Source organism: Drosophila simulans, chromosome 3R (genome assembly GCF_016746395.2).
Source record: "Drosophila simulans strain w501 chromosome 3R, Prin_Dsim_3.1, whole genome shotgun sequence".
Classification (NCBI taxonomy): domain Eukaryota; kingdom Metazoa; phylum Arthropoda; class Insecta; order Diptera; family Drosophilidae; genus Drosophila; species Drosophila simulans.
Window position 1 is genome coordinate 1,475,094 of NC_052523.2, and position 27,861 is coordinate 1,502,954.

General features: G+C 39.1%; 3 protein-coding genes across 4 annotated transcripts; 1 reads left to right on the top strand and 2 right to left on the bottom strand.

Annotated features, from left to right (window-relative positions):
* Window positions 1–53: 53 nt before the first annotated feature.
* Window positions 54–1,900, bottom strand: LOC6726755 (protein takeout). Its single transcript, XM_016176007.3, has 3 exons — window positions 1,746–1,900; window positions 886–980; window positions 54–826 (listed from the first exon to the last, which is right to left on the bottom strand). Exons 2-3 carry the CDS (start codon window positions 953–955, stop codon window positions 156–158), a joined length of 741 nt encoding a protein of 246 aa, XP_016033237.1. The 5' UTR covers window positions 956–980; window positions 1,746–1,900; the 3' UTR covers window positions 54–155.
* Window positions 1,901–3,635: 1,735 nt separating this feature from the next.
* Window positions 3,636–8,035, bottom strand: LOC27207044 (protein takeout). 2 transcript variants are annotated; one of them, XM_016182798.2, is made up of 7 exons: window positions 7,903–8,035; window positions 7,487–7,565; window positions 6,495–6,613; window positions 6,258–6,379; window positions 4,142–4,275; window positions 3,931–4,083; window positions 3,636–3,860 (listed from the first exon to the last, which is right to left on the bottom strand). In XM_016182798.2, the coding sequence occupies exons 2-7, from the start codon at window positions 7,551–7,553 to the stop codon at window positions 3,706–3,708; spliced, it is 750 nt and encodes a 249-aa protein (XP_016033238.1). In that variant the 5' UTR covers window positions 7,554–7,565; window positions 7,903–8,035; the 3' UTR covers window positions 3,636–3,705. The 2 variants fall into 2 exon arrangements, with proteins under 2 accessions (XP_016033238.1, XP_039150949.1); XM_039295015.1 differs by lacking the exon at window positions 7,903–8,035 and having other exon boundaries at window positions 7,487–7,868.
* Window positions 8,036–12,003: 3,968 nt separating this feature from the next.
* LOC6726756 lies at window positions 12,004–14,903 on the top strand. The gene is made up of 4 exons (XM_002102129.3): window positions 12,004–12,229; window positions 13,681–13,790; window positions 14,162–14,576; window positions 14,639–14,903. The coding sequence occupies exons 1-4, from the start codon at window positions 12,166–12,168 to the stop codon at window positions 14,788–14,790; spliced, it is 741 nt and encodes a 246-aa protein (XP_002102165.1). The 5' UTR covers window positions 12,004–12,165; the 3' UTR covers window positions 14,791–14,903.
* Window positions 14,904–27,861: the final 12,958 nt, after the last annotated feature.

Sequence of the window (27,861 nt, forward strand, 5' to 3'; positions counted from 1 at the left end):
TTCCAATGTATCGTTGTCAAGAGATGGTTTCCTTTGATTCATTCAATTTTAAATCTGAGTAAATTTCTAAAATTTATTGAATATTTAGGGACTAATTATAACAAATCGAGTGTATCACAAGCTTAGATTTAGCCTAACTACAGTTAGCAACAGTATTAGACGGGGAAAAGCTCGCTGTAGGTGAAGTTCTCAAGGATTTTGGTCGTGATGACCAGAAACTTGGCCTCCAGGGCGCGGGCAATCGGTGCGATCAAGTCGTTGGTGAAGACCTCGAAGTTTTGGTTGATCGTGTCATTGATGACGTCGCCCAGAACCTTGTCTCCGTTGAAGAGGTTCTCCAGCTTCAGGTTTCCCTTGCCAGTGCGGATCTTCAGGACGAACTCCTTGACATGCAGGTATTCCAGATCATTAACACTCTTTATGTCGTACTGGACGCGCACATAAGCCACGAAGTTGGTGAAGTTTCCAGTGAACGGTCCATTGCCCTTGATCGGCAGTGCCAGAATGTTGCCATTGATCTCGTAGAGCCCATCGCCATGGAGATGGGGCAGAATCAACTCGAAGTCAAAGCGTCGGTTTTGGGTTGAAGCCCGCAGCTTGGTGATCTCAAAGTTGGAGGCGCCCAGGATGTTCAGCTTCTTGGCTTTCACCGTGAGCCCGGCGGATCCATCCAGAATGCTCAGATCTCCAATGTAGAGGGGCTCTAGCGGCGGTACGTTCAGTTCCTTAATGCCCTTGGCCAGATAGGGTCGCAAGTTGTGAACACTGCTCTTCAGGCACTTCGACAGTTCGGGATCGTTGCGATGGCACACCTGGATGTAGTCAGCTGAAGAACAAGGTGGATAAGTATCTCGGCTATACGGGTGAAATGTCTTCGTTACTCACGCATATTGCCAGCTGAGATGCATGCTACAAAACAGATCAACAGCGAGGCTACGATGAGTTGGAACTGCATTTTGCGTTTAAGTTTCAATTCGTGGCTGTAAAAAAGGTTTATTTACTATTTGGCAGGAATATACATTTTATTGACGTCAAAGTTCGTCAGCAGGGGTTCATTAACCAGCAGGCCCACCCCTAAAATGATCCACCACCCATACGAGTATCTATTATCATCCGAAGTGGTTGATTGTAGGCATTACGCAGCTGCGACTCAGTCTAATAAATGGGAGGATCTCCAGACTGCTCAATTACTGTCATTTGCTACCTGTTTTGTTGTCAAGACTGTAATTGATTTTGATTGCGGCTTAATAGTCTTTGCGATTGAGCGTAGGGCTGGTTATAAATAATGCAAGGGGGTATTTTAGGTATTGGAACTGGAATACATTTGGTAAAGCACATTAATACAATAAACTGGGTCAATTTGCTCTAATGAAAACATTTTTAATTGCTCGCTCTGGGTTCCTTGAATAAATTCAAACTGAAGTAGATACCTATGCAGAATTATTGAAAATTAGGATAGAAACAACGAGTTGATAACTAAAGGAAGATCATTTTGGCCGTAGAACATTTCGTCCTTGAAATAATTGGAATTTAAAAAACAACTGCTTAATAAAAAACTAAAAAAAAATGTATTCAAATTATTTAGATTCGCTTTAGACTGTTTATATTTGATTGATCTCTTTAGCTTTTCGCTCAATCCTTAGGGAGGATTTTCTAATGGTTTACCCAATTAGGGATTAGGGATGATTTCGCGTTTCCGATATCTAGAGGATTCACCATAGTTAACCAGCCGTCGTTAAACTTACACAATTCAGAAGAGATTTCAATTGTATTCGCAATTATTTGTTTTGGCACCGATTTGTTATCTTTTTCAAATTAGTCGAAGGCTTCTCCACGTTCTCGAGCTGTCGAAGTCAGGTGTTGTTTTAGTAACCGTCAACGGATCGTACTGAATGCTAAATTGTTGAGACCGGCGTGTTTTATAGCAAAAATGACGCTACGATTTACATGAGAGCTTGGGCAAGCTGTGGACTCGAAAACACACGACGTAGAACTCGCACGCCCCTGCCACGCCCCTCCCCCAGAAATCGCCAGGTAAGCTCGAGCAACTAGAAAGAGATGGCCAGCTGAGAGCGAGAGAGAGAGAGCGACTGGGGGCGAGCAAGACGCTAAGCAGCTACTGTTTAATAATTATAATAAAGGTTGTGGGTTCCATTAATGTATTTCGGCGACCAGCCCAAGCACAAACGCTTGCGGAGTCAGTCGAGCGGGAAAATTGCCAGTTGGCCGGGAAAATGCAGACCGCAGGTCAAGCCGGAAATGAAGGCCCGAAGTGGATCTCCCAGAATCTGCACTGGGAAAAAGGTTGTGTGGGTGCAAGTCGCTATGACGACATGCATAGCTGATGCTTCTGGGAATGCATTCAACTTCTTTAGGCTCCTCCAGCGTATATCCATTCGAAATGGGTACTGGCATTGTCATGATAGCCAATGCTCCAAATGAATCCTTCATACCTCTTACTACTCCTACATGCAACTTCAGCTGACCTGGCAGAGCGGAGCATACACATGTGTTGAATGTGCAGCATATGAGGCCGAACTAAATAAAACTCTCGACCTTTTGCAAAGGGGTTTTCTTCCGAGTGTGGGGTCGGCAGTTAGCGAGGGTCAGAACGTGTGGTTGTTGAGCTCCCCACCAAAACCAGGGGCAGGCAGGGGCCAGGAAGATCGTTCTAGTCGCTACCGTGCCCGGCGTAATTACGCCACGCGAACATCTTAGATGGGGAGTCGTGTGTTGACAACCTGTTAACTCTGAAAATTGTGCTGGCGGATTGCATAATGGCGATCCCCTGGCGAAAAGCTTTCCCTGTCTTCAGATCAGCGAGGAAAGCGTTGGCTGGTTGCCTATGACACGGTTCGATGAGGATGCTGATTGCGGTGCAAAATTGGCGAGGAGCACGCAACTCGGCAGCCAGCCAAAGATCACCTCCCAGCCCCATCCCAGTGATACTCGTAGCTGCGTTAGATAAGTGAGGAGTGCTGAGACGTTTGTTGCTCATTCATAGTTTATTATTCAATCGGATGTGGTAAGCTTCGCGTTGGACATGGAGATTTGTTCCGCCGGGCATTTGGGTATTCAGCGAGCACGTGTAGGCGTTTTGATGGATAATCGAGGGGGAGTGTAAGTTAAGCCCCTTTGCATAACCCTTCTATACAGGAGGAGGAATATTGAGAATACATTCGTGGTTAGCCAGAGGCAAGGATATTGCTTAAAGACGGGAACATAAAATATTGAAAAGGCAGTTCTAATTATGACAATATGTCCACTACTGTTTAGTTGTAAGCACCTAAGTGTACCTCGACTATCAAGAGATGGAGGCATGCTTCTTTTCTACTTTTCAAAGAATGATGAGATTCGCCATGCAGATTAATACTAGTAGCTTACTTACCATATCCCAATTATGCTTATACAACATAGTTACTCCTCAAGTAACAGGCATTAAAAACCAACCAGGCCACCTCCTGTTTCATTCTAATCTTCTACCAAGATTCCTCATTCGATCATTCAAAGACCTTGACTTGCGTTGCAAACCCTAGCATGCGAAGGCAGTTAAGGTCACATTATAATAACTCATATCCCCCTGCCATTCCGCACTGATGGGCCGAATGAGCCATTCAAAGTAAGAGCCATCCATCGTCGATTTACTTGGTATATTTCGCAGAATTGTGTGCAATAAATTAGGTCTTAGACTAGGGAAACTACATTCTAATTCAGGTTGATCCACTCGTCCAGCGGAATCTTGGCGAAAATGCGATCCATGAAGTTGCGGATGACCAGAGTGAGTTTGGTCCTGAGCGCCGGCTTCATTTCCTTGAGCAGCTCCTGGGAGTTGGAGTTGATGAACAGGTTGAGAGCAGCCTCTGTGGAGGACAGTATTATATGATGATAAAAATACAGAACATAGTATTTCGGACTACTACTACTACGTACGTATCACCGAGTTTCCGTTGGCGATGTTGTCCACTCCCATTTGGATCTCCTTCACGTTGAAGTCCATCTTGACGGAGTCCGTCGTCAGGTAGGTGCGACCGTCGGGACCCTCGTTGGCCACGGCCTTGAAGTAGATCTTGGCCTTCACTCCCTCTGCGTGATCGAGAGTCATTAGCAGTGCGTCATCCCAGCCCAGAAACCCGGTACCCACCGTACTCCCCCCAGTAGTCGCCGGCTCCGGAGGCCTTCACCAAGATCAGAACACCTGTGGACCGGTACTGCGCCTTGACGCGAATGCGGGGTATCTCGCACGTCAGCTGGAACTGCAGCGAGTCCAAGTCGGAGCTGCAAAAAGACAAGTTGAGATATGAGATATGGATATTGTGGATATTAATGGGCGCCTCTAATGGCAATGACAGTGACAATCTGCGAAGTAATGAGCTTAGCGAAAAACTGCCTTTTCATTGGTTTCACGCGAAGATGAGCCGACTATTTTGTCGTACTTTTCAGCCTTGAAGTTCTCTTTGGTCTTACATTCGATACCAAAGAGATCCAAGCCAAAACGGCTATACCAGTGGAGCTAGGTGGTACTTCTCGATGATCGAAATCAATATGAGAACCCATACGAGAATTCCGACCCTTCCAATACCCTTCCAACTCATCTCAACCCTACTTAGATATCCAAAAAACACATTAATGTTATGTATCTACGTACGAACCACATAAGTGTAAAATATTCTAGGACTAGCACTAATGGAGTCTCAAGCAGACTGCACGAACCTATTGGAGTACCCAAAGTCAGGGTAGCCAGTCAGTGGTCACAGAAATCGAAACCGATACTGGAACCGGCCCAAACAATGCTCTCCACTTAGAGAATCTAGCGTTGGCACACTTATCTGGCTCGTTTCTTGGTCAACGATCTGTGGGCCAGTCGTCTTTGCCCGTGCTGTGTTTATGTCTCTGCCACTCGGATTCTTTTATTTTCGCCAATTGAGAGCCAAGTGTCTGTAGCCAGATTGATGGTCGCCGGCTTAACTGCCTCTGCAGTTGCTATTGTCGGCGGAGTTGGCGTCCCAAATACCGGAAAGCATGGCTAAAAGTGTTCTTGGCTTTGGTGTTGCATAATGCGGGGCACTTAAAACATCAGAGGCCACCGAGGAGAGTGGGTCAACTTGTTAGAGAGTAGCCTCTCTTATATGTGGGAAAACGCTCGAAAGGCGCAAATGGAGAGCTAACCAGTTTTTAAGATATAATTTAAAAGCATTTTAATTTTTAATTGCTGTTGGCATTAATTTAATTGTGGTTCTTATGAAACCGAGAAACTAAAGGTGCATAAGTAATGAGAGTAAGCTAAGAATACCACAAATGCACTTTTATTGGTCAGCACGAATTCAATTTTTTGACCCAAAACCCTTAATTCGTTGTTATTGATTCAGATTAACCATATCTAGTTAATACCTAAGATAATCATCCCATAAGATAGTCATCCCATAACTGCCCACGGTCGTTACTTGATCAATTTCCCGACTCCACAAAACTCCCAATAAACTGCATAAGTAGGCTATTACCAATGAAAGCGAATTTCCAGCGAACCACCTTTCCAGATAATCCACGGACCCTAGTTCCCTGATTTCTCATTTAAGCCCATTTGAGAATAAATGCAACCAGCTAAGGTGGGCAAACACCTTGTTGCGGATAATTACGCGTCGAAAATATACTTTAATAAAAACCCCGGGCAAATGCAAATTGGCCTGGGCAAACATAAAACGCTCAAGCTAGTTAAGGAACCACTGAAATGCAAATCGGTTATTGCTCAATCGATTTCCCATCGCATCGTGTGCCAAACGTTTTGTCCATAAATCAAGACCATGAGCTACGAGGTATTCACGAGGCTTTGGCAAACCCCGCGTCAAATCATTGCAAACTGCGCTCATTCAAATGAGCCCCCACAATGTTGACAAAATGCTAAGTGGAGATCGCGTGCTGGGGAGGCGGATTGAGTGGCCAACTGACTGATTGACTCACTGACCGATGGACTGGGCAGTTAGGCAAATGAGCAGCAAATTAAATTATAATTACAGGGAATCGAAGTTCTGTATCGTGAACTGGCGAGACGGGCCCAGGTACTCAAGACACCAAATGTGCATCCAACCGAATTCGTATATCGATTAGCTTAGTCACGATTGACTTACATACATTTAGTAGACTAATGAAATTAAAGAAAATAATATATATAGCAAACTCCTTAGTATTTCAAGCCCCGTTTGAGCCCCATTTGATTAATTTCGCAATCTTTGAAACCTTTCATATGGATGTGCTCCACTCACCGGATGTTGGTCACTGTGATGTTGCTCACACCGTAGGCCTGAATGTTCCGGAAAAGTGCGCGGTAGCCATCCGGACCACTACCCAACACTATGCCGATTTCATCAATCATCACGGGTTCGATCTGTCGGGGGAAATAAGTTATGTAGCCATTAGGGAAAGAATGAAACTATCTTTATTTGCAAATTTTCAAAGTTCAGTGGCTTGTTGTCTGGAATCTAAGCTTGTTTTCAGCTCACCTCGTAGATGTCCAACTCCGGCACTCCCTTCTGCAGGTAGTGCACCAGCTTGTTGCCACTTTCGCGAAGGCATTCGTTTATCTGGGCCTCGTCCCGCGGGCACTGTTGCAGGTAGTAGGCTGGAAAGGTCAATTCGAGGGGTGGTCAGACAATGGGTGCATTTCGAATAGAGTGGTCTGTATGTGTGATGTTTTGCCTGGTCATGAATGTCATTGTCTCCCCACCGAGAGCAAATTAATCAACAGGGCTCACAATGAAAATGAAGATTCGCTTTCCTCCCGTAATTGCGATTCCCAGGTCCCAGGTGAATGCGTCAGTTGACGTGGGTTCAAGTTCACAATTACCTTGCCGATCTCACAACGATTGTTGCGAACATGTTCGGGCTGAACTATGAATTGCTGGGATGCGATGGGGTGGGACAAAACCGGCGACAGGTTTATGGCCGGGTTAATTATCGCAGTTGTGGTGGGGAGGGATGTGTGAAAACTAATAATAATGACGGGTTTCAGGGAAGGTTTCCCAAACTTTGATGTGATTGTGCCCTGAATGTGAGTTAGAAACCTCTTGTGATTGGTACAGGGCATTTCTTAGAAATTGTGGCACAATCGGAGCACTTGAACGTAGAGTTCTTAGAGGCTAGCCGGCAAAGTACTGAATCAAGGTCAAGCCCATCAAGTGGGATCTTTATGGAACCGGGTAAGTGACTGCAAAGCCAGAACTATAAACCGGGGCTATCGTGGCCATCAATTGCCATTCTGGAACCTACTCGACCAGATCCGTAGCACGTCGACTTTCTTTGTTGCCGGAGCACGTCTTTTGGGGGTGGGCAATTAGCCGTTGCCAAATGCATGGGCCACTTGGGCCAAGTTGGGCGGTGGACGTGTCCAAGGACCGGCTGGAAAGTCAAAGTCGGCGCCGCAAGTGGCGTAACATAGAAAGCGCGGCCAAATAGGTATCACTTATCACACTTCGAGTATTTGATCACTACTTACGCTGCTCCTGGGCCAAAGTGGCGCCCAACAAGGCGACGAGCACGATGATGGCAATCTTTCCGCTCATTTTTCGGTTCGTCTGCATGAAAGTACAAGTAAACGGAAGTTGGCTTAGATGGGCGCTGTGTTTCACTTTTCTAGTTTCGTAATTTATTAGCAGCTTTTGGAGATAGATATGCTAATTTCGCTCAGATGACGCAGCCCGCGCTCTTTACGAGCGAAAGTGAAAAAGTCGGGATAGAATTTAAAGCGCCCAAGTACGAGCTGCGATTGGGTTTCACTTTGGGGCCGAAATTCTTTCATCGGTCGCGGGCTGGAAGTGGGTCACGCAGCCAGTCCCAACCAGTTCACTGTTTGTTCTTGAATAAAGAATCCGACTGTCTGCCGTCTTCTGCTTTCTTCGCCTCTGCGCTTACTTTGCGTCCAACTTTCACGCGACTCGGCTGAGGAATGAGCTCGGCCTGCGTTGGTCCAAGCCATTTTAACCAGCCAGAAGCTCGAAAGCGCCGGCGAAAATGCAGCGAAAGAGCTGGCGAAGGGAAACCGAGCAACAGGCCTTCTTGCCACACCCCAGAAATCGGCGGGGCAGACAGTCCGTCGGCGTTTTCATCGCTGTTCGCTGCAATATGCTGGGAACTTTAGCTTTGAGTTCCATATAACATATATACCAGCATTTAGAGTCTGTATTTAGATGGATGTATTTGAAATGGGATATCCCTGCTCTTAGTACCCGCTGATAGTATACCCTTAAACTACCTTAAACTACATCAACTCACCTCGATTTTTCTCTGTGTACATTTGCGGGTAGTAATTTTGCCCGAAGGTTAAGTGTAAAGGGTCTCTGACTCGGAGCCCAACCTCCCACAGCCGCGATTGCAGCCTGGTAATGAGGCTGTCGTGAATCATCCGAGCGACTTGCCATCATTAGCGGTTCTACAAGCCGGGATTAGCCCAGTATAGCGATGTATCTCTTTGTTCTGCTGCCTTTCAACCCTTTGTGGGCCGCACTTCTACTTGTGGCCAAAAGGTCAAGCCGTGCGATTAGAACCACGAGCTTTCCAAGAGGCGAGTGGCAAATCGGCTATGGGCACTCATCATCCATCCATCCATTCATTCATCCATCCATAACAAAGCATGCACTGAGCCAGTCACAGAGTGTGTTAACCCTAATAATTCAGAAACGTGTATTTGCTCAGCGCGTCGAGGTATTGATGGTATGGAGATGGTATGGAGACTTGCCCCCAAACGAAATGCAATTGTCTTTGAAAACCTTTCGGGGATCTTTATGGACTGTTGGGAACGATTCCGGTTATTGACCATTGTCTGTTTTGCATTTAAATTGTAAGCTGGAGGTGGAAGGGCCTCGTGATTCGTGAGGGAGTGTTCCAAATACAACTTATAACTTACTTGGATTGATTTATACGTTTTTAGTCACATATAGTCATATAAGATTATAGTTTAATTATGAGCTGAACGCTTACGAGCAAATCATTTCTCATGCGTTTAACTATCGTTTAACTAACATGTAGATAATTACTTACTCTAAGAGTATATGGCACGAAGTATTACCTTCTACGCCCAATTGAGCATATTGATGAAAAGCAGGTGTAAAAAATGTATTGCTTAACATCGGGAAAGTAAATAATATTATTATTATTTTTTTTTTAATGTATTACTTAACATTAGGAAAGTAAATAATATTATATTATTTTTATTATTCTTTATTTTATTATTTAAAATTATCCATTTATAATAAACATTAAAAGTGTATCAGAGATTTTTTTTTAATTCTTATTGGAAAATGGAACGCCAAAAAAGACCAATAATGAGTCAAGCACAGAATGGCCATGACTGTGTACAGTGGTGGCAGTATGCCAACTTGGTGCGCCCTTCACTGTGAGTGTGGCGCCTAAAAGTATGCAGTGGGAAATGAGTTTCTTGAAAGAATTTGAGTTTGTCGTGCAATTACACATTTTACACTAGTTAGTTTGTGTCTTAAAATATAGTCCACTACAATTTAGCAACCAAGAGAATTACATAAGGGTCTTGGAAGATACATTTTCACGTGCTTAAATATCTAGAGCACTTGTCTTTATATATGAATTTATTGTGATTTCAAGATTATTAACTATGTGCCAGTTTAAAATACGAACAAAAATAATATTCTAGATTACTTTTTACTATAACCACCTCACCGTTAAAACGAATGTGGCCTCAGCAACAATTTAAAAGTAATATAATATTTTTGGTATTCCTTCCATATTTTACAGATGAAATAGCTAATAATTTAAATCTTTTGTCTAGGGAAAAGTGATAGAATGTGGCCTGCGAGTTTAGTTGTTATTAAAATTGTCAGGCCAACTATTGCTCAATTCTGATGCTGTGATAATACTAAGAATACTAACAATATAGCAGCGAATTAGTTTATAAATATGCACAACAAATTTGCGCTCCAGAAAGCAGGGTAGATGCAGAACAGCAGACCCCACCAGTTTGCCAGCTCCACTGGGCTGCGTGTGGAGATTCGCACCCAAGGTCAAGGTGGATTGGTGACTGGGTCAACATCCACGTTTGGGAAAACCACTCGACTGTAAATGCAGTCGCAAGAGTCGTCCAGTCCCTTTGCTCCGTTTGGTCGGTTGAATGACACGTTTCTGGGTCACAAGGAAGCTGAATCTTAATCAAGTGCGAATTGAAAGTGGTTCCGAGTGGAGTCTGGAAGTGTCTGGGATAACTGGTTTGCTGGTGGATTGCGTTGATCTAAGTTCCCGCGAAGTGGGTTTACTATCGATGAGAATGAGCGGAATGAGTGGAATCTGCCATAGGTTTTGGTGACATCTTCTGAGCTCACCCCAACACCTCTCCACATATGCTTAGTCACTTGGATAATTAAGGCATTCGAATGGCCAAGTGAGATAATTAGTGAGGTTGGGAATCGCTGAGAACAACAATTCGGAAATAAAACAATGAGACTTTGAATGTATTCTGCTTCCTCCTCTTCGCATTTCACTAAGCGCTGTCATTATTCGCAGCCGTCTTTTGTGAAGACACATCTACACACTGAGATGTGTGTATAATAACCACCTCTACCCGCATTCAGAGCCACATAGACGTGACAACGGGCTATAGAATCGGCCCAGAGGCCTTTGTATGACAAATAAGACTTCCCATCGAGCTCCCCGATACTTCCCCATTACTCTATTTGTTTGTGTTCAGGGCCATTGTAAACAGTTTAAGAGTTCAGTATGTTCCGATCGCAGGGCAAAGTGTGATGCCATAGTTCTCCGCAAACCTAAGTACCTGGCACACAGAGAGAAAATATGGATGAGTAAGCTGGTTGCCAACTGGCTGGCTTGTTAATGAACCCCAGTTGGTGGCTCTTCCTGTTGAACTTTCGATTAGCAGTTATGGAATCCCATCCAGACTGGTATATCAAGAACCCAGTGGATCTATGCTGGAACCCGTTCAGTTGAGTAGCTCATGAATAATTCACACTAAGCGCGAGGAAAGTAATTCGATGAACAACAGGTAATAGTATTTTTAGTTCTCCATCTGAACTATGCATTTAAATGCACTGCTTAAAAGCCAACATGCTACAGATCCAGGTGAGTCAGTGGTAGTTGGCAGTTGGCTGGGAGGTAAACAACTAATCATCTGGGCTGTGAGTTCAATTAACACACTGAATAGTATTAGTCGGCAAACATGAAAGAATGGATAAGAATTCTATAATTAAGAGCTCTGGCTGAAAGAAGTCCGAGTAGTATGAAGTATTAGATATTAGATATCCCTGATATAGATTTCAAATTGAGGGGTATTTCGCTGAACAGGGTACTCCAAAAGTCAGGGCTATCTGATTTCTGTTCTCGCCGTATAAGCACACAACTATTATCTCACTCTAATGGACAATTAAAGCGCCACACACATTTTTAATTAGTGACGGAGACATTTTCACGAAAACAGGTAAACGCGGCTCGCCTCGTTACGGTTTTAAGAAGACTCGAATTCGATGTATCCCAAGGTTTTTTGGAATAAAAGGAAGCGACTCGCTTGCTGCGTTTTATGGCACTCAAAGTGCTGTCTCTTAAAAGATAAATAGGTTTGTTCCGCGACTATTTCATTTCGAACTAGAAGCAATTAGAAGCTATCCATTTCTTTCGCAAGCCGCGATCAGGGTTCGCTCGGCCGAAGGTTGACCAAGTGTGCAGTTTATCTGCACCTCTGCAGGCAGGTGATTGCGAAAATAGAGTTGCCTAATTGCTTTTATGCCACTCGACAAGTGGGCAAACAAACCGAAATCTTGCACAGAAGCCAAGAAGACAGCTTTACATTCGGTCAGTCAGTCAGTCAGTCAGTCACCCATGCAGATTCCAACTCTATATATATGTATTTATATATATATGTATCTGCCCAGATCGGCAGACTCTAGGTTCTCTGCCGACGTCGACGGCGGGATGGAGATCGGCTTGGTTTGCATCTCGTTTCTGCGATCTGCGATCTGCAGCTTTGGGGCTTTAAAATCGACTATCGACCGGCAAGCAGCTCGCAGTTTAAGTTCTCAGCTTCGCGTCGACGGACGTTCGAGCACTCCACCCGCAGAAAGTTGATAGCTCCAGTTTCCGACTTCGTTGCGTGCTGCTGCAGATTGAGATTGAGATAGCCGGAAGTGGTTCTTGAGTGAAATGAATAAAGCGGTGTGCCTAGTAATCGCGATCCAAGCGCTGTGGATGGTGCAGGCCGAGACCCGTAAGTTGTCTCTCTTGAGCGGTGGTGGTGGTGAAAATGATTAGTGAAAAGATTAGTACTGCCAGTTAGTATCCGCTGGATAATAGTGTTGCCATGATTGGCCTGTTAATGCAAGGAGACTTTGATCTATTGTTATTAGTTTGAAGATGAATGACTAACAGTCTGAACTAACGAAGTGCAGTAAATACAACAAATTACTGAGGCAGATGATTTCAAATTGTTTTGGGAGAATATTTAAAAGTGCACATTGTTAGGTGACCTGAAAAACGTAGCTATTCGACGCAGTTCCCTCTCAGCTTTTTATATAATTGAATAATTTTCCTCAACTTTACGACCCACTGATCATTAAGGAAACCCCAGATTTTGTACAAATTAACTGTTTAGATTTGTGTGCTTATATTAAGTATATATAAAGTATAAATTGCCAAGAGGTCTTAGTTGTAGTCGCATTCTATTCGTATAAGGTGGAATTAGCACTTTCGTTGGCTTTTCGCACTCGCTGTGTGGAGTGTTTGCGAAATGCAATCACATCTTCTGGAATATGTCAAATGTCAAGTTTACCGCCTTACCTCCACCCCCCCCCCCCCCCCCCACACTCGACGGGGTGCTAATTGCGTGAGGCGACATGGTTTTGTTAGGCAAATGCAAGAAAGAAAACAAAAGTCAAGTTGGCAAAACAAAAGGGGGACAAACGGCCGGCATTTCGGCCGATGAGTCTCAGCCGAACTTCGCTTCCGCATCGCACTCGCAACGCTGAGCACACAAATGTAAGCACTCAAAATGCGGACTGTGAACCAAATCCATACTTAATTAACGGCTCGCCGTGGCCGTTGGTCAGCCTTCAACTTGAAATCTTAATCGCTGCCGCTGCAGCTCGCCTTGCCGTCGAATGGCGCTAATGGAACTGCCCAGGCGCCAAGTCAGCGTTAATGATAAACCAGCTATACATAAATAAAAGTCGCTCTGGCCACGAATGTGTGTCATGTGCCACAGAATTGCGGCCCCAACAGGTTCTAGACGTGCACTCCGAGGCAGCCTTGCCATCGAAACTAAGCCGAGCCGACTCGAGATCTTGATTTTGATCTCGATCGGACTTGGAGGCCACTGTGGTGGCATCGCGATTGCACTGAGCCAGTCTGCAGAGTCGATGAACTCTACAGGAATTGAAACGGCTGGTGGTGTTGATCTTCCGTTTTGTTGGCACTTCTGGGTGTTTTCTTCCGGCTGCGCTGAAAAACATTAACAAATCAATGAATTTTTTATATTTTTATTTGTTTTTATCACCTCCTACCATCTTGTTTGCTAATTTCCAGACTGCTCTATAGCCGTGAGAACTAGCAAACCAAATCTATTTGTTTGTTTTTTAAACTCATAAAATGAGAACATTAAGGGGTGACGACTTATGCCCTATGATCATAAAAAACTAAACATTCTCTGCTTATATTTTACAGCACCCTATATCAAACAATGTCATAGGAACGACCCGAAATTGGTGGACTGTTTTATCGGAGCCATTGAACACCTAAAGCCATATTTGGCCAATGGCATTCCTGATATTCAGGTGAGTGACTTTTCTCCTATGAGTGCCAGAGGTGATTTCTTTTAAAACTTGTTTTGAGTTGCGTAAGAGCAGCTCGAATGAAAGTCACTGTGACTGTCGTCGCACTTGCATAATGAGTGTTTTCGCGGGAAAATCCGACGTTCACTTTCCGCACAGTGGTGCAATGATCACATTTTCCCATTTGAAGGTCATTCAGCACATTGCGCCTCGAGGTTCATTTATTTTATTCTGAACAAACTTTGTTGTAAGGGTGAATCCCACCGAATCACATGATGTGATGATGAATTTATGATAGTTGCACACACTCTAGTCAAACCCCAAATTTTACGTTTGCAATACGCGCTTAATCCCACTGTCTCGTCTCTTGACAGCTGCCCTCTGTGGAGCCCTTCAAGATGGACACCCTTGCCCTGCAGCTAACAGAGGGTCCCCAGGGGTATAAGATCACGCTGAAGAACATGGAGGCCTTCGGGGCGAGCAACTTCAAGGTGACATCCCTGAAACTGAGCGAAGGAAGCGAGCCCTTCAAGGCGAAGATCGTGATGCCCAAGCTAAAGATTGAGGCTAAATACACGAGCTCCGGGGTCCTCCTGATCCTGCCAGCCTCCGGAGGTGGAGACTTCCATGCCAACTTCGAGGGTGTGAGCGCCGACCTCACAGGAAAGACATCCATTCACGCTTCCAAGGGCGCCAACTACCTCCACATCGATGCTCTCAGCTTGGTTCTGGATGTGAAGGATGTGAAGATGAGCATCTCAGGTGCCTTCAACAACAACCGAATTCTGCGTAGGTGTCCACTTAATTCCCTGCCAAAATCTGAGATTACAACATCGCTTCTTATTCCACAGTGGAGGCCACCAATCTGTTCCTGCGGGAGAACTCTCAAGTCGTTTTGGAGGCTATGCAGGCTCAATTACAGAAAAAATTGGCTAGCGAGTTCGGCAAACTCGCCAACCAGCTCCTGAAGAACGTTCCTGTAGAGCAATTCTACGTGGACTAGGCCTTAATCCCTTAGATTGTAGTTCGTTAGTCTTAGGATATATGTATTTAACTGTAAATTACACTCCAATGCTATGAACCAAGTATTAAATTGTACATGTATATGGTGTAAAATCTGCGCATTTGTCTGGGAGAATGAGACCCTAGATTCCGATGATAATAAGACTCGTAATTATGCAAGGTCGCAAGGATGCCCAACACACAAAAGTAAATAGGACCAAAGCAATGTTAATGGAATATTTCATTGTATGAATTCTTATTATTTGTATGTCATAGAGCGGTCCTCACCCTGTGAACCAATAAAAAATTCCTTAATAAATATAGAAATTTGCAATGGAGAATGCTTTTAGAGCAGATCAAATGCAGATACCAAATTTACTTCTCCTGCTGAATATTCTTCCATTTCCATCAACTTTACAACGCCGTAACATAAGTAATCTTTGCATATACAAAAATCTACTATTAACTCTGCCGGAAAATTGAAATATTTGCTTAAGAAAATTGGTTATAATGTGCTATCTAATGAATAGAAGTTCAATTTTCTTAATATGTTGTTCAGTTCCATGTACTAATTGTATCAGTATAGTTAGTTAATAGCCATATTTTAGCTTGAGTTAATAGTATATATATAAAAAATAACGGAAAAAAGGTCTTAGTTTTCTATTTTTGATATTGCGAATAGGCAATTTGTTAGCTAATACCAAACATATGCTCCTGTTTAAATAAAAATAAAAAATATATACAAATTCAAACTTAATGTTTAAAGGATCATTCACCCTTCAGGCAGATACAAATTTATTAGTTTTTCATATAAAACTAAATTTTATTATTAATTATTTATTTAAATAAATCAAAAGGCGCATTGGAACAATTTGATGATATTTCTGTTGATACATTTACCATACATATTTTGTAATTTAAATAAAGTGTTTTCCGTGCTTCAGTTATATATATGATTTCTATTCGTAAATTTTACAGTAATTGTATAAATAGATTTGTCAAAGCAAATGTACACACATAATTACCAACAGGAATATATTTGGATGCAATGAGATTGAATGGAAAGGTATTTAATGGAATGAGCTTGCCATTAATATGGATGACGCGGGTTCGAAATGAAATCCTGTGGAAAAATATAATAAATTGCTGGAAAATATATCCGGAAATATATTTTGGTCAAAAACTGTGGTGGCGTTGCAAGTATATAAAAATATACTGAAACAAATTATGATGGGATAAAACAATATTTCAATTACGAGCTGTAGATGGCGTTAAACGCATTATACGCAAATGGATTTGTGGACTGGATAGTAAGTAGATGTGGTACAGAGTCGATGGAAACGGATAAGTGGGCTTCTAGTTGGAATGACGATTGTTACAACTATGAATTTAATGCAGTTCAAACAAAAAAGCCTTCAAAGTTAAATAGAATCATATTTTTAACTCAATAAAGGTATGCTGCAAAATGTTACTTTAACGTTTTGTACCTTAATTTTTCAACTTTAAATACAAAAAACTGAAATCAAGAAACTGGTCCGATAGAAATATTAATCGTGCAACTTCCTAGTAAATACAAATAACAAGTAACTGTGGCCGTTTCGCCTTTTAGGCAATAAACATTTTTTTACATGTACGTGATAATTACACACGTCGCTTTCTGAATATGTATAATTGACATTCATTTCGCGAGCATACTTTTCGGATATTCGTTTATATATATATTTTTGTTAAAGCGTGTTTAAAAAATCATACAATTTACCGAGAACCCATTTAAAAAAGAAAAGGACATACTTGCAAATAGTTTTCAAAAATTTAAAAGTCACTGGTGATCGAAAATAGAAAAACATTGCTATTTTCTTACTTTGAACTCTTATATCTCCTTGCATAAAAAAATGTTTTCGTTCTCGAGCCTTGTAATCAATTCATTTATTGACCCATATCGGTGTAACGTTTTTCTAGTACAGGTTCGAACTTCCCCTGCCATTCGAATTCCCAAATGGCAATATTTTTCATGGACAATTTGGGTATGCTATTCTTTTTTTCGAAAATTTCAAATATTGAATTGAAAGCAGTTCAAATAGTGGAATTAAAACTAAGCTAGAGGGTTTTCGTGTTCAGCCTTTTTTCATTTTGATATTTGAACTGAAAGCAGTTCATATACTGGGATTAAAACTATGATAGGAAAAGGGTTTTTGTTTCCAGTATTTTTTAAACACTTTGATATTTGGAATTGAAAGCAGTTCAAATACTGGGACTAAAACTTTGTAGAAAAATAATGTTTTTTTTTGTTTCTAGCATTTTAAAACTATCGTACGTTATGGACGTGGTTGATTATGGCGTGAAAAAGATGGCGTGTAATAGGTGGCGTGATACACATTTATCATGGCTGCATAAGTCTGGAGCGATTCAACGAAGTCTGCCATAGATGGCGTTGTATTGAGTCTGGTTAATAGTACTTGGAACAATGGTTGTTGAGCGTTGCAACACTGCTTGGATTCTCCTTTGGTCAAAAACTCGTATTTACTGGTGTGTACCCATAGATGGCGTGAAGCGCATAATATATTATGCCAGCGTAGTAATTGACATTATCATGGAAATGAATGTAACATACATTTTGAACGAAACTCGGCTCGTTTTTACCATTTAAGATCATAAGGTCACAGTGTCGCCGATTGAAAGACTGACATTTCTTTAGCTACATGATGAGTAAGATATATATGTATATTCCTTTACAATTATACATTTATTCTTCATCAGGATTACTAATCGATCGATCTGGTTGACTGATTACGCTTTAGTGCTGCTAGTTAAGTATCTAATTGAATGCGAATATTTGTAGAGAATACTTGGAGAGTATATGTAAGAAAGTTACAAGTATAAAAAGGGAGATTCTTTCATCCATTTCTTTTAGTTAGTACCGTTCAGCAGAGAGTTGTGAAGTACGAACTTCAAGAAAACTTGTTAAACACAGGAAGAGGCGTTAGAATGCGCTTTGCTTTTTACGGGTGTCCACAGTGTAAAAGACATCCCAAAGACTTTATAATAAAAGATTTGATTGATCCTTGGCCAGACTCTGTCAAAATCGTGCGGAATGTCGATAAGGGCAGCTACTGCGTAATTCCATTGCATCTTGAAATGTTGACACATGTATTATATCCTCAAATAACAATCCTCATAACAATCCTCAAATAGGGATATACTATTTCATATCTGTCTGTTTTGGGCAATGGAGTATAAGTATGCCTCTGCAACCTGCAGACTAATCGCAAAGTCTTGGTATAAACTTATGTGTGCCAAATATGTACATAGATTAAGAGTATTGTAGCAATTAAAAATAGTATTTTTAATAAGAATTGTAGCATATTGTAGCAATCTACCCTACCAATACAATAAATGATTGGGTATAACTTAGCGTCAATACATTGTGACACTTTGTCACAATGTTTTTATTTTTATATTAAATTACGTTATGTTTTGTTTTATGTTTAACTTTATTAGAAGAATATTTTTTTGAAAGTTGATCAGACCTTTTCTTCAATAAAACGTTTCATTTTTGTATATTTTTAACCTAGGACTTAGCTTTTTCTAACATAAGTCTATCTCTGTTATATGCTATTTCTAATCTAAATTTTATTTCCTTGGAGTAATCTTCTACATTATATAGTGGTTCTACTTTGTAAGTGTCGTTGTTTTTGACATTAGGCATTTATGACATCTACGTATGTACTCTCTTATATGACGAGTCATATTTTTCCAATAATAGTGTCTTTTTATTTTCGCTAATGTTCTTGTAATGCCTGTATGACCTGCTTGAATTGGATCGTGATGAAATGTAGACAGTATTGATTGTATCTCTTTTTCAGTTTGTATATAGGTCACCGGGTGGAGTATCGCTACTCTTAATGATTTCAATTTCTTGTTGTCCATATTTTTGAAAGTATCTATTGAAAAGGATTCAAAGATTTTTTCACTGGGTGCCAATTTGAGTTGGCTGATTTTTAGTATACCGGCTTGCATTACAACGTACAACGTTAGATACGTTAATGGTCTGTGGTCTGTTTTAATAGTGAAATGTTTGCGATAAATGTATGGTCTAAAATGGGTAATTGCCCAATGAATTGCCGCTAGTTCTTGTTCCGTTGTACTCTTATTGTTTTTCCCTTTTGTAAATGAAGGACACGCATAAGCTATTGGGAGCTGAATCCCATCACGGTTCTGAGTTACAACCGCTCCGCAAGCTTGTTTACTAGCATCCGTTATAATGCAAAATTCTTTGCGAAACTCAGGATATTGTAATAATGTGGGGTGCATAAGCTTTTCCTTAAGGTTTTCGAATGAGTTTTGGCATTCGGTTGACCATTCAAAAGGAACATTCTTTTTACATAATCTAATTATGTGCAGTGACGACGGTAATAGTTGCAGAATGCTACAAATCGACTTGCGTTGTCCGCATCATGAAAGACAGGATAATTTCTAATGACATCAAATTTCTTGTCATCTGGCAATACTCCTTTGTCGGTGCATTTGTGACCTGTAATGTCACTTCATGCATAAAAAATGAACATTTTTCTGGATGCAACTTCATGTTATGTTTCCTACATACATTAAAAACAGTTAGGTTTTTAATCATGTGTTTTTCGGAACATCCTATCACCAATAAGTCGGCCATATAAAGGAATGCCTGAGAAGGTTCTAAACCAGAGAATAATATAGTCATCATTCTCTGAAATGATTTTGGTGCTGTTTTAAGATCGTATCGCGTGAAGCGATATGAGCAATTGCTCGTTGAAAAAGATGTTATATTTCTTGAGTTTTCTTCAAGTTCTATTTGATGGAAGCCTCACATCAAGTCAAGACATGAAAAGTATTTAGCTCGACCAAGTTGATCCAAAATGTCATCACTTCTTTGGAGTGAGAATTTATCAGAAAGTAGTTTTTTATTTATTTGACGATAGTCAATTACTAAACGCCATTTCTTTTGTTCTGAATTCGGTAATTTTTTCGGAACTAACAAAAGTGTGTTGTTGTACTCATATACAGACGGTTCTACGATTTTGTCGTAGAATTATTGCCTTACTTGTTTTTGAATTTCTTCAATGTGGCTATGCGGGCTTCTGTAGTTTTTTATTTAAATGGGTTCATCATCTTTAAGTCTTAATGTTTGTTTATAAAAATTGTTTGTTGATATTGGTTCGGTTTCTAGTCCGAACACATCACTATACTTTGTCTTTTAGGTTTTCATATTGGATTTTTTTACTTTGACCAATTGGTCATACACACATATATTGGATAATTCAAAATTTGGGGTCTAATTATAAAACATCTTCACTTGGTTTGAAATCTAGTTGACAATTGAATTTTTTTATAAAATCAATGCCTATTATTCCATCACATGGTGAGAAAAATTTGAGTCTACCAAATGGAATTCATGTGGAATAATATTGGATGTTTATTATTTTTTTATCCTGAATTTTGAATTTATCAGAATTTACTTTTAAAAGTGAGATATCTGCACCAGTATCTATGGTAAAAAAAAAAAAGAAATTGCTGCCTCGGTTGTAATTGTTGTGGTTGCTACTTCTGCCACGATTATAACCTCGCCTCCTCTATTATTGTTATTTGCACCTCGTCGATAATAGAGTACTGTGTTACTTTGACCTGTTAGCTCCGTGCAACTGTTTACAAATTTTTAAATGGCATCATTCATATTTGTGAATATGCCTGCTTGCAAGATAAGTTTTACCTTAACAATGGACCAATTTTGTGTGATGGCTTTTACAGCTGTTGTAGTGCTGTATTTATTTGCAAGGGATTGGCTGCGATCTTCACTAATATAGGCGCCTTCAAGGGCCTTTGTCAGTTTCTCCACGTCGTGGGTGTATCTGTTGTAGATTGAGAAGCTAAGCAGATATAACTTCTACCGATTCTCCTTTTACTGCACTTGACAGTTGGGTAATGATTCCAGCAATTGTCTGCTCATTACCTATAAGATTCCTTGCATGGCCTTTAAGTTTAGTTTTTATAAGGTGGCCTTTTAAGGTGTCTAATAGACCTAGAGCATCTAAAAAACTTTGTAAGTTTTCGGGCCTACCTTCAAACTCTGGTATCAGAGATGTGGCTAGCTTGATAAGTTCTGTTATTGTTTGTACCATTTCGGAAATTTTTATTGTTTCTGGTTTATATTCAATTTGATCGCTTTCTAGTGTTTCAATGTCACTATCGGATTCGGCGTCGCTTGATTGAATAGATTCGTCTAGTCCTTTGAACTGGTACGGATCGAATCCCGCTTTCTGGCACATTATTCAGAATATGTCTTCTTTTTCTGATATTAGCCAATCTTGTGTTTAGGGATTTTATTACCCTTAAACATTTGTTACAGTGCTCAGGTGTGAATCTATTTTTATAGCTATTTACCAAGGTAACTATATTATTGTATTTCTCCTAATATTCTCCTACTACTATCTGTGTTTGGTTTTTCAACGTTTCTGCTTTTAGTACTGCATCTTTTAATTTAATTTAATTTATTTGTGCTTTATCCCTTATATATATATGTACATTTCATTAAAGCTAATGGTATAATTAGGTATTTACAGTGTTTAGCTAAGGCTTTCATCTGAAATATTTATTAATTATGTCTAGTTGACCTGTTTTTAGTTTTTTGTATAACAATATTTATTATTTATTAAGGAAAACAAGGGAGAAGAAAAACCTTAATTGACTTACAACTAACTTAAAAAACTAAGACTTGAAACAAAAGATTGTTAATATTGTATTTTTTGTTGAACTTTTTGTACACCTACTTTTATATGTAGGTACTTAGTGTTTGTGTAATAAGGTAAGTTCATTATTAATTTTAACAGCTTGTTTTGGCATATTTGAAGTTTTTTGATATGAGTTTGAGCACATCTACCCCAAACAGGTGACCCATACATTAATATTGGATTAAAAATTGTTTTAAAAATTATGATCTTATTGGATATTGATAATTTAGATTTACGATTTATTAGAGGGTACAGTGTGCAAATAATTTTATTAACTTTCATAATTGTGTTGTTGATGTGGTATTTAAATGTTAGTTTTTTATCAAAAATTATACCCAAATATCGAATGTTGTCAACCCATTGTATTGGAGAGTCTAGTATTCGCAACTGTCTATCAGGAAGATAACGAGGTTTCCTTCTTTTTGTAAAAAATATAGCATTCGTTTTATTAGGGTTAATTTTAATTTTCCATTTTTTGTAATATATGTCTAATTCATTTAAGTAACTCTGCATGGATTGATTTATCTCGCTGTACGAGAAACCAGCACTGTAGACAGCGGCGTCGTCAGCAAACAGTGAAAGTACACAGTTTGTAGCTTGTGGAATATCGTGTGTAAAAATATTAAACAATGTAGGTCCTAAGACAGAACCCTGTGGCACACCTGCATTTAAAATTCGTCTAGCAGATTGACTACTGTCCAAATTAACGCTAAAGTATCGATGTGTCAAAAAATTTTGAACTATTTTAATGAGGTATATGGGAGTTCCAATCATCTTTAGTTTGTGCAACAGTCCGTCATGCCATACAGTATCAAATGCAGCCTCAATATCAAGTGTAACCAGCCCTACAGATTGTTTGGATTGGATACTTTCTTTAATATAATTTCTTAGTTTTAAGGTCGGCAGTATGGTATTTAGACCATTTCTAAAACCATACTGTACCGTTGGTAGTGTGTTGTGTATGTCCAAAAATTTCACCAATCTCAATTTAATTAATTTTTCCAGAATCTTGGACAATCCGCTTAATAGGCTTATTGGTCGGTAGCTTTCAGGGTTATCAGGAGGTTTTCCTGGTTTGAGAATTGGAACTATTTTTGCTATCTTCCAATCCCGTGGGAAATAGCCTGCCTGAAGACAGTGATTGGCAATGTTAACAATATGATTAATGGCGCTTGTAGGAAGGTTTTTCAAGGATATATTAGGTATTCCATCAATTCCAGGAGATTTTCTAGTATGGAGAGCTTTTACAATTGAAAAAACCTCTGGATAAGTGACTCTACAAATTTCTGCGATGTTGTTTGGGGTTTCAGCTATAGATTGTAAAGATATTTTGACTTGGTCAATTGTATTTTGGTTTGAATATGAATGTGTCAGATTATGCTTCAGTTGAAAGACATCAGCAAGAATATTCGCTTTTTCTTTTCCAGAAGCGTATATTTCATCAGCTTTACTTAGACACGGAACAATTTGTTTTCTTTTTTTAATTGCTTTGGTTATATTCCAAAAGGGTTTGCTGCATTTATCCAGCTTTTGAAGTTTATTGTTCCATTTTGCATTATTATAAATGAAAAGCTCTTTTCGTATGATGTAATTTAAATGATCACATCTTGATTTTAATAATGGATGACGTGACCTAAACCATTGTCTTTGGATAATATTTCTTGTTTTAAATAATTCAGTTATATGTACAGGGAGTGTAAGCTTGGAGTGATGTATAGGTTTATGAGGGACTGCTTTAAGAAAGGCATAATTGATTACTCTAGTGAAAGAGCCGATTAAATTATCAATATCCAAAGTCGATATCTGTGAGCAGTTGACAACCACCTCTTCAACCATCAGCCTTTCATTTATAATTCTCTTAAAAAGCGCCCAATTTGCCCTTCCCAAAATCGGATATGTTTTTACATTGCGCATAAAATTTGTAGAGTATTTAATAACCACTGGTAGGTGATCAGAGGAAAGCTCTTGCATTACTGCTGGATTAGCCAGCTGGTTAGGGATATTAGTGAGGCATAGGTCCAATGTTGATGCTTTTGCTTTATGGTTATGCGGAATATATGTGGGTTGCGTAGGGTACAAAATACTGAATTTTCCCAGATCTGAAAGTTCATTGAGAATTTTGCCCCAACCATTGGCTCGGGTACACTTCCATGCTCTGTGGCGCGAGTTGAAGTCCCCGCAAATTAGAAAATTTCCATTTATTTGTGAGATCTTAAGGAGATCAGATCTATACAAACTTTTTAAATGATTATGGTCCCAAGATAAGTCACATGAACTAGGAATACATTTTGAAGTATTTCCAGCAAAGTAAATAGAGTAAATTTTTAGACTGGAATTAGAGTCAGTGTTGATTTGTATACCTACATTTTCAATAACATGACTTTTAATGCAGGGTATTTGTTCATGTATCAATGTGTTACTAACTGCAATGGCAACGCCGCCTCCCCTACTTTCCTTCCTGTCATTTCTGTATATAGTGTATTCGGGTATATTAAAACGGTCACTATGAGTCAGCCACGTTTCATTTATAAGTGCTATGTGAATGTGATTATTTTCTAAGAACTTGATTAGTTCTATACGTTTGTTTCTAACGGCACGAGCATTCCATGCCATAATATTCAAATTATCAATAAAATTATTTGTTTGTGTAAACATACTTAATCGCTAACTGAGAAATTGCTTGAAATTGCTCTCCCTTATTGGAGCATTCATTAAGTCTTGTTATTAATTCAGACAAAAGAGAATTTATCTCTTCACATGAAAAGAGATTAGTTTCATTTGTGATATTTGCTTTGGGATTAGGCAAAGTATGAATATTGGTGAGTGCATTACTATAGCTACCAAAGTTGAGTTGTTGCACTCTCTTAGTTTGAGTAGGCAATGAGATCTGGGGTTGATTTCCAAAGAGAGCAGATGGAGCGATGTGTTGCTTAGAATTCCTCATTCCATGAGCTTCCAAGTTATTTCTTCCAATGCGTTGTGATGAGCGTTTGGAAAGTAAATTGAGATAAGAAATTCGGCATGGGCATGTCAGTTCTGTCGATGGATGGTCGCCTTTACAGTTAGCGCATTTTTTGTTGTTTACGTCCATACATACGGCAGTCTGGTGTGATCCAGCACAATGGGCACATGATGTTTTAACTGAACAATTATTTGATCCATGTCCAAATAGTTGGCAATTGTAGCATTGAGTAATTTTATTCTGCAATTTCACTTTATACTCCCAGCGTACTTTAGTGTGGTTGACATACATAAAGTTTTTGCGCAGTTCCTTTACTGTGATACTTTTGTTTACGAAATAAACAATGTACAGTAATAATTCATGATCAGACTTAGTTTTCTTTTCCACAATTTTGACTTCGGTGCATTGTAATCCTAGGTTTTGTAGCATGGATTTGACAGTTTCAATTGGTAGTTTATCCAGCCCGGATAAAATGGCTTTGTATGGCTTGTTTGATCTAGTATCGTACGTGTAGAACTCACAGTTATGTTCCTTGAGTTGGTTACAAGCTGCATTGAAACAGTCCATATTTGGTAAAAATATTTTAATTCCAATTGAGATGGTTTTAATAAAGTAATCATCAGTTTTAATTTTAGCCATTAGCTCGTGTACAAATTTTGTATTTTGTTTAATTAATGTTATAGGAGGTGGTTTGATTATTATTTCATCAAGTGTGTCCGTTTCAATAGGTTTATCATCATTATCATCGTCTAAAGTTTGTAGTGGACGAAAATAATTTGTAAATTGCTTGGAGCCCCGTTCGTTCTGGCGCTCCACTAGTGGTTTATTCCTTTTAGTACGCATTTTTTCAACGGCAGATGCTTCAGCATCACCAATTGCATCACTTGAACGTTTGATTGTAGTCCTTTGCGAATATCACAATTAAAGAAGAAAACAGAAAATATCTAATGTACACCAAAATGTTCTCAGAGAGAACAGAAGATAACGATCGCAGCGTTCAATTTTTACAACCGCGTTCGACAAGAGCTAGTCGAAGACTGTGTACTGCATCTTTATTTATGCATTTACATATTTGTCAAACTTGTATTGAATTGGAATTTCATATTCATCGATTTTCTTTTTAAATGTGATCTGAATGGTTTGCTCTACTCATATATCGCCTTTTAATAATTTTATTGTGCTTAACATAATTTGTAAGCAAAAACTGTAAAACTAACACTATTTTTAAGAGCAATAATAATATGCGCAACGAATTTATATCGTCCCATGTGTTCTATTATTTTGACATTATTCACTACGTTGGCAGTATTATCTTTTGACTCGCTAGAATCGCTAAACCATCCCATTATGTGGTTTTATATATTCAATGAAACGGAACGTTAAAAGAAAAATGAGATGTTCTATTTGTTAGTTTTTCTTTAGAAGAGGGAAAAGTATCTTCTTGAAAATCAATAATAAAAGTAAAAAAAATTTATATTTAATAAAGATAAGAATTCTTATATATATTTTTTGATTTACTCTTTAAAATGTTTAATTAAATTAAATTTAATTATTTTATTATTATTGAATAATTTAAATTATTTTAAAAAAAAATTTTTTTCGTCATTACACACAAATGCTTTTAGACAAACCACTGCTAAAAATTAAGTATACAATAAGAAACAAATCAATATTAAAAAAAAATATATATATATATTGTAACACAATATATTAACACTCCCTAAATAATAACTTTGTTTTATATATTGGTATGAATTCTAGTCATGGTATTGGTGTTTGGTAACATGAAAACTATCATTTTTTCCTTTTCCTTTAAAACAATATCAAGCAAATATAACTCCTAACGAGGTAAAAACTAGTGACGATCGCACTGCAACATAAAAAAGTTTTGATATCAGCTGTTGTGACGAATAATGAGTCAAGGTTTTTGTGATTTTACCTTTTTACTTGAACACCAGAGAACTGCAGCAAGCCAATGGCACTCTAAGTGCACCCGCTAAACACTGGGTGTCTATGCTCCTGGGTGCATATAAAATAAAAAATATACTAGTGTTTTGCCACCCTGGTGTTTTGTGGTACGAGCAAAATACGACCCGGGTGCCTGCTGCGCAGTAACCCTTTGGGTGAGCGTGGCACAAGCAACGATCGGCCGCCGCACACACAATAAAAGGTCGTGCACATGTTTTGCTTTTTGATGCAACGTAATTCACAGAATATTTTTTATTAATATTTTTTGTATTTAAAAATTTGTATACTCAATTAACATTATTCAATTTATATTGTTTTTTTATTATTTAAATTAAATTTATTATTTTAAAAAGAAAAATTATACATTTATAATGATAAATACGGGAAGCAAATATTAAGAACTAATAATATAATATACAAAAAAGGAATGTATATTTAGTGTTTTTAAATTTTTGTAAAAATTAATTAATTAAATTAAAATAATTTTTATTATTTATATTTATTATAATATAATGTACGATCTATATATCCCTTCATGCAAGCCTACAATTAGCTTATAGCTTATATCATATTGAATTGCGTGCGTTCAAGCCGTTGTTAACCCGTTTAGTGTTTCTTATTAAAGAAGTGTTAGGCACGGCTGTAACCACTTTATTGCAACTGAAAGATGGCAGACAACACTGGTTTTGGAATCACTGGTGATTGTCACCATCGAGCTGGTTGTCCTGCCACTTTGCGATGATTTATCTACGCATAGATCTTGATTATTGTTGATAGTACTGAACAAAAATAGAGATCAAGATTTAATAATAATTTCATAGCATACTTGTATGCTGTTCCAGTAAATTATTTGAATATCTCCTTGCTATTTATCGCGCTCAAAATTATACTTCTTTTTTTGTAAACACAGTTGTATTACTCAATTATTGCGAGTCTTTCCATTCTAAATTTGTGGTAATTATACGTCTAGGCTTTTATTTCTCTTTGAATGCGGAGAAATCAATGATTTCGTCCCAAATGAGAGGTGAAGTTTAGTATATAAACTATTTTTTGAAAATGCAAATGCAATTGCATTTGGAATTGGACAAAACGGGGAACGGGGACCTTTTATGCACTTCTTCAGCAATCCGTGCCTTTTCTGCCCGCCGGCTTTTAACAGGGCGCCATGAAATCTGTGGGAGATGGGAACCAGCTCCTAATGACATGACTGCATCTGCCGCTGAAGGGAGAACTGCCTGGCGGCCGAAGGAAGTGCAGATCTATGTATGTAAGTGAATTGTCGTGTTGACAATTTCGAACCCTGAGCGCTGAGTAAAAGTTAATATGCTCGTGTACGGCACTCAAGTATTTAAACATTTGCCCGCTTGTAATTCGAGCCGCA

Bases quoted from the DNA above. Each gene is read 5' to 3' on its own strand.
- LOC6726755 (XM_016176007.3), bottom strand. From the start codon at position 955: ATGCAGTTCCAACTCATCGTAGCCTCGCTGTTGATCTGTTTTGTAGCA. The intron at 827-885 runs GTGAGTAACGAA...CTTGTTCTTCAG, and splicing joins CATCTCAGCTGGCAATATGC to CTGACTACATCCAGGTGTGC.
- LOC27207044 (XM_039295015.1), bottom strand. From the start codon at position 7,571: ATGCAGACGAACCGAAAAATGAGCGGAAAGATTGCCATCATCGTGCTC. The intron at 6,380-6,494 runs GTGAGCTGAAAA...TTCCCCCGACAG, and splicing joins CGGAGTTGGACATCTACGAG to ATCGAACCCGTGATGATTGA. The intron at 3,861-3,930 runs GTACGTAGTAGT...TGTCCTCCACAG, and splicing joins CAACGGAAACTCGGTGATAC to AGGCTGCTCTCAACCTGTTC.
- LOC6726756 (XM_002102129.3), top strand. From the start codon at position 12,166: ATGAATAAAGCGGTGTGCCTAGTAATCGCGATCCAAGCGCTGTGGATG. The intron at 12,230-13,680 runs GTAAGTTGTCTC...TATATTTTACAG, and splicing joins GATGGTGCAGGCCGAGACCC to CACCCTATATCAAACAATGT. The intron at 14,577-14,638 runs GTAGGTGTCCAC...CTTATTCCACAG, and splicing joins CAACAACAACCGAATTCTGC to TGGAGGCCACCAATCTGTTC.